Source organism: Eurosta solidaginis, chromosome 2 (assembly GCF_040869045.1).
Source record: "Eurosta solidaginis isolate ZX-2024a chromosome 2, ASM4086904v1, whole genome shotgun sequence".
Lineage (NCBI taxonomy): Eukaryota > Metazoa > Arthropoda > Insecta > Diptera > Tephritidae > Eurosta > Eurosta solidaginis.
In genome coordinates, this window is record NC_090320.1 from 290486875 (window position 1) to 290493617 (window position 6743).

The 6743-nt window shown below is 36.8% G+C and overlaps 1 protein-coding gene and 1 long non-coding RNA gene across 3 annotated transcripts; one reads left to right on the forward strand and one right to left on the reverse strand.

The window, feature by feature from the left end:
• Positions 1 to 1348: 1348 nt before the first annotated feature.
• Positions 1349 to 2516, reverse strand: Scox (Synthesis of cytochrome c oxidase). 2 transcript variants are annotated; one of them, XM_067768485.1, is made up of 3 exons: positions 1938 to 2516; positions 1667 to 1889; positions 1349 to 1605 (listed from the first exon to the last, which is right to left on the reverse strand). In XM_067768485.1, the coding sequence occupies exons 1-3, from the start codon at positions 2378 to 2380 to the stop codon at positions 1453 to 1455; spliced, it is 819 nt and encodes a 272-aa protein (XP_067624586.1). In that variant the 5' UTR covers positions 2381 to 2516; the 3' UTR covers positions 1349 to 1452. The 2 variants fall into 2 exon arrangements, with proteins under 2 accessions (XP_067624586.1, XP_067624587.1); XM_067768486.1 differs by having other exon boundaries at positions 1667 to 1875; positions 1942 to 2509.
• Positions 2517 to 2905: 389 nt separating this feature from the next.
• On the forward strand, positions 2906 to 5324 carry LOC137241171 (uncharacterized). The gene is made up of 4 exons (XR_010949923.1): positions 2906 to 4155; positions 4218 to 4835; positions 4896 to 4974; positions 5042 to 5324. It is a non-coding gene; the product is annotated as an uncharacterized lncRNA (long non-coding RNA).
• The last annotated feature ends 1419 nt before the right edge of the window (positions 5325 to 6743 follow it).

The window sequence follows — 6743 nt, forward strand, 5'->3', positions numbered from 1 at the left end:
TTGTACTGTAAAACCGGGCTAAGAGACTTATTAAATTACAAACATTTTTTTGCGATTTCATGTTTATGAAATTGTCACGATTTTTAAGTTAAGGCACCAATAACTGATGCAAATTTGATATGGGTAATAAAAATATGGTTATGACTATGGCGTTAGGGTTAAGGAAGTCTAATTGGCCCTTAGGCTTGTGTTAAACGCATTTATATGCAAAAAGGTTATTGACCCGCGGCCTTAATATTTAAATGACACAACATCAAGGCGAGTTCATTACAGGTGGTGTTATCCCATTGCACCAAGGCGAATCTATACCAGGTGGTGGCAAAGCGAATTTAATCAATTCGCCGTACAGATGAATGTCAAGTCAAAAGAAAATTTTCATAGATTTCGATTAACTGACATTTTGTTGTACAACGCTTTGTACGGAAAATTATCAAGAAACAACCAGCTGATGGGATAACACCACCTGTAATGAATTCGCCTTGCCTTGCACAAAATCAAATCAGCGGATGGGAAAATGTTATTTAAAAATACATTTATGTGAATTTTATATTTTCACGTCAATGTTTACCACATCCTATAAAGCACTTAGCTTCTACGATGCCATATTTGGTGAGACGCTTAAAACCACTTGCAACTTTTAAAGCAGTTGGCCGGTCGCGTCCCCAATATGGTCGCGTCCACAATATGGTCGCCGAGCCTAGAAGAAACACACTGGAGAAAACACTGCGCTCAGACCTTCTACGGAATGTATCCGGAACAACATCTACACAGTGAGGTGAGAATACTCGCCTTAAATGAAATGCTGAACAGTTTCTCAGAACTTGAGGACCCCAACATCCGTATTCCAGGAACTTAAGTGCATTTTTGTGTTCCTTTCCTACATACTGCTGGATTCTTAAGTGCCGGATTTATTCATAGTGTTTACGAGATGACTTCTTAAGAGACATCCACAAGAAGTCGCCAAAGGGCGATTGTCATCCTGCAGGTAATTATTATTACACTCTCTATTAAGTATATGTACTTTAGATAATTATTAACAGAAATGAGAGCCAAGTTGGCTGACATTACGTGTTCATTCCATCATTAGACCTTGGTCCGAAGGCAACTTCTAATATTGGCAATATCCGTGTCTCCTCGCCACTCATCAGGGCAGGTGTGGTACGATTATACAACCGCTGTTGGGATTTGCTGCTTATATTATCTTCTTCAGAATCGGGTTAATTAAATCGCAAGAGGGCGCCATCTTAATCCCTTAATGACGACATATTTTTCTATTGCTATTCTAAAGTTAGTCGACATTGAGGAGGCAACTCATCATATATGGAATATTTTGAAAGAGGAATTCACGTGAATTTGAGACAGCATATTAGCTTCGAATTCATTATATAACTTCACAATAAAAACAATCGACATTTTATATATTAATACAAGCATATCAATAGAAAATCACATTTAACCGAACCACGACTTTTTGTTCATGCTATTCCATTTGGCAATATTAACTAATATTGATGCTATACACTGGTCCTTATCCCGCGTTTGTCCATAATAATCTACAAACTCACCATCCGGATTAACGAGATACATAATAATAGTGTGATCGACCTATATAGAAAATATCATACATTAATATTTAAGAAAGAAGTAAATATATAAATATTCTCACAATATAATCATCGTCAACGTCGCGTGGTCCAGCGCTAAAATAAACACGGAATGCTTTACAAACATTACGTATTTGATCCACGGTACCCGTGAGACCCAGCAATTTTGGCGAAAATTCTTTTACATATTTTCCAACAACTTCTTTGGAGTCACGTTCAGGATCAACTGTGATGAAAATTGGCTGGATTGCTGGTGTTTCTGGTGATTTTTCTGCAATGAAATTTCTTTTGTTTGTTGGAATGGTAAGCTTAAAACATGCATACATTACTTACTTACCAACTGCATCTACAACGGCAGCCATTTTCTCCAATTCATCAGGACATATATCCGGACAATGTGTGAAACCAAAGTAGATCAACAGCCACTTACCCAGAAAGTCCTCAGACTTACGTACTTTACCCTCCGCATCAATAAGTTCCCAGCGTCCACCAATAGCCGCTTTACCCAATTGCCGTTTTCGTTCTTTCATAATAGCTTCCTCTTTCTCATGTTTAGCATATAACATTAATGCTAAACCAATTACACCGGCCCCGCCCATAAATGCTAAACTTCTCCATGAAATCGGTCCTTTGCCTTTTGTAGGATCTGTAACAAGACATCGTCGTTGTAATTGATTTGCCGACAAGTTGGGTGTAAACTTGTTTGTATATGTTTGAAACCAAATCGTAGCAGTTTTCGAGTAATTATTGATGAAACGTTGTACACTACGCGACATTCTTGCTTGAAAAGAGGTTTCTTTTATTAATAAACTTTTACAAATTCAAAAAAATTAAATGAATGCAATTTTACACAGCGGTAATCGGCGTTTTTACATAAATGAAAGAATTGGTGCATTGTAAACTTTACCAAGTAGCGCAACTAACAGCTGATCGCTCAAAATTTGCACACACACACAAACATCACTAATGGCCATATTACGGAAATCTTAGGGAAATTGAAGTTAAATTTGTAAACAGACATAAAATGTTATAATTTTGGAATATATAGTATCTAGGACACTTTAGTTGCAGTAATTGAAAGAAAATGTTTGCTTATTCTCAAGTATTTAATTTTTTTTTCTAAATTTATCTTTAATATTGATGCAATGATTGATCCAATGCAACTCTGGTCTTCCTACTGTTCTTCATTCCACTCCAGTCGAGTGCCTATTTTCACGGCCTGCGAGTGCCTTCCACTCTATTCGCAACATAACCTCGAATTAAGCTGCCAAACTATATAGTAAACAATGGTTTCTTCTGTCAAAAGTGATGGAAGAAGAAAAATGTCACATGTAATTTTCGTCAACAAAGCGATAACCAAAAAAGAAAAAAAAAAAAACATTCCGGTCTTGTCTTTTCGGCCACAAGGTTGGCTGCGGTGCCTCCCAAGGGCGTTTTGGCGGAGTTGGGAGATGCGTTGCTTCCCTGACCTGGAGTTGGGGCGGTTTCGGGTTCTCCTAACAGGAGTCAAAAACTCGTGCATATTTAATAACTGGCGTGGCGCCATTAAAGCCAAGTCTCTTTAAATACATACATAATTGATCGTAACGGGTCGTGAAAGACACTTGGCAACAGGCCACTGAAAATAAATGTTCATATACACACATACTAATAAAAAATACAAATTCTCGAAAATAAACGGGACAATTTAACGGAGTGTATATAATCGATGCTGAAAAGCATGCTCAATTTACATACTACGCAATGTCATTGCATACATCTAACTGCAAATTTTATTGAAAAAAAAAAAACGGGATCGAAAATACCCTTACTATATACTTAATGTACAGTCATGCATACATGACGAGTGAGGATAAATTTTATAAAATATAACATTAAATACAAAAAAGACAATTACGTGACCAATTTGACAAACCAGGGTGGAGGTGGCTCCTACAACAAAGCAAACCAAGTGCAATCAATAAAGTCATTTCAATCATGCATACATGACGAATGAATATAAATCCTATAAAATATAACATTAAATACAAAAAAGACAATTACGTGACCAATTTGACAAACCAGGGTGGAGGTGGCTCCTACAACAAAGCAAACCAAGTGCAATCAATAAAGTCTTTTCAATCATGCATACATGACGAATGAATATAAATCCTACAAAATATAACATTAAATACAAAAAAGACAAGTACGAGACCATTTTAACAAACCGAGGGTGGAGGTTGCTCCTATAATGTAAAGCAAACCAACGGCAATCAATCAAGTCATTTTAAGTGTTTACAACAAAAATTAAAAAGACCAAAAATAAATATAAGCACTGATACTACCAGGTAGTAACAAATTAAACGGAAAACACTAAAGATACCAATCAACATACAACCAAGGAAATACATCACTACCCAAGTACAACCTGGCGCTATACGGACACATAAAGATCCGTGCCATTATCAATACTCACAAAACGAGTATTCAAAGCCACAAAAAAAAAAAAAAAGAAAAAAGTTGGTTTGCTGATGAAGTTGGAGGAAAAAGGCATTTTAAATGGAAAGTAAAGGTAATTAGCTGATTTTTAAATGATATATATTTAATTTATTGTTATTATTTATTTACATATAGCAGCTGAATCACTTCTTCAACGTATCCAGCGCATCAACTCTTGGTCATTCTATACGACAGCATGACACTGATAATATGCGTCCATAAATATCGAGAGAGGTGTTAAAAGACGCGCATTGACCTCGACAACAATAACCAGAAGGCGGAGGTAAAACATTTTGTGTTGGACAAGAGATATTTGCAAAAGAAGTTGAAATTTTTCAGTTGAAAATTTTCATGTGCGCGTTGTAATGTTGATATTCGTACCCACAAAAAAATTGTGGACATAAGTGATTTGCGCAGATATAGTTTTGGTCTCCAAACCGGTGTTGGACCCACCCAGATTAATTTTTTATAAGCGCGGCCGAAGGCCGCCAGCGCAAAAATACTATGGATCCCACCCCGGTCTCGAAGCACTCCGGGGTCATTTTTCGGTTTTTTGGGAAAATCTTTTGAACGAGCTAAAATTTCTCTTTTCCGCCTTCGGATTATTGTTATTGGATTTGGTGCTGCATGTTATCTTGCACTCAAAGAAATGGAATATGATAAGAAATTTATAGATTTTCTTTCGAAACGTTTATATGATAGCATCACTTGAAGATTATCACATGGTATATGTAATGGTGATCCAGAGCAAAGGTATAGTGGTTTATTAAATTTATCATTACTTATGGCCTTAAAAGATGTGGCGTTGTCTAGTGCCTCACCGTGTACTTCTGCATCACTGGAACCTACGTGCGATTGGAACTGATGAGGATTTGGCACATAGTTCAATAGGGTATACGAGTTTACCGTACTGAATTGTTTAGTTAATTCGAAAGTAATTTATTGTGAAATTTTTATAGATTTGGTATTGGTTGTTTTACCACCATTGAAGAGGTTGATTATATTACCGGTACCTGCATCAAACATGTCGAACGTTTACGTGAAATGTCTCCATTATGGGAGATGGTGCTAGAACCAATTGATTTGAAAAATATCCAATGGTCGCAACATTAATTTTGTTTATGATATATAAATAAGGGACCGTTTTGTATTGTATGCATCATTTAGTGTATTTATTTATATTCCAAAGCAGTTTAATGTAAAGTGAGACAACTTTTTTGGAATTATTTTGTTCCTACTTTATCTGCCTAAGGTCGTTATTTTGTAGTATTAAAATTATATTGGGAAATGCTATTGCTAAATGTTTTTTGTAGTGGACCTTATTTTCAATACATGTATGTATGAGTGCGGCCACCGTGGTGTGATGGTAGCGTGCTCCGCCTATCACACCGTATGCCCTGGGTTCAACTCCCGGGCAAAGCAACATCAAAATTTTAGAAATAAGGTTTTTCAATTAGAAGATAATTTTTCTACGCGGGGTCGCCCCTCGGGAGTGTCTGGCAAGCGCTCCGATTGTATTTCTGCCATGAAAAGCTCGCAGTGAAAACTCATCTGCCTTGCAGATGCCGTTCGGAGTCGGCATAAAACATGTAGGTCCCGTCCGGCCAATTTGTAGGGTGAAAAATCAAGAGGAGCACGACGCAAATTGGAAGAGAAGCTCGGCCTTAGATCTCTTCGGAGGTTATCGCGCCTTACATTTATTTATTTTTTTTTTTATATATGAGTGCTAACGTTACTGTCTCCAAGAGATGTTGAAAATTTGGGATGAGATTGTATATAAAATGCTGAGTTAATAGTATGTTCATGTATAAGTACTGATTTATTTTAAAATTTCATGTTTTTTTTTTTTAAATTAAGTAATTTAGTAACCTAATAAATATCGAAGATACATATATACATAATAACGTTTAACGTTGGAAACTCGTCGTGTCGGTATTTGAGGTGAATATTTCTTTGAAGGATATGTACTCCATGTCTTTAGATGTAATCTTTTTTAATTAAAAAAAGCACGGTTGTGTTTTGTTTGGATACTAGTTCGGTTGTAGTACTGACTTCAATTACGGTTCCGGGTTTTCCTTCTGGCTCTAGCCAGGAGGCTTATGTAGCAATTTCGGCTTTAGGTTGGATCTGGTATCGGTACCTGCTACGGTAAAAGTTCGGCTTGGAATATTTCCGTTTTCAACTCCAGTATCGGTTATACTCCAGTTTTTTCTTGTCATCATATGGATGATATAAATAATCCAAAAGTAAATCTATAGCATGTAAAACATAATTGTCTAGCAATATTTTCTCTTCGCAAACTGTTTGTGGCCCTGATAAGGGCAGCTTTTCGTAGGTATAATTGTTTAGCATTTTTTTCTCTTTGTTGACTAGTGGTAGCCCTGATAAGGGCCGTTTTGCGTATACTTGTATAGCATATTTTCGCTGCGTCTGGGTTTCACGGCTTATTCGTGGTACATCATGCATATCCGTTTGTGTGCTGCAGCTGTTCCGTGCGAAGTATTGACCATTCGCTCTAACGGTGTCACTTAAAAAAAGCGAACATGTAGAAGGGACTTTATTATTTATCCTTCGTCCTTCCTTCGCGTTGTAGCGGCGAAAGTATTGTCCGATATTTTGGTAGATAACTGTAGGAATGACCGTTGGGTACGATGAGACAAC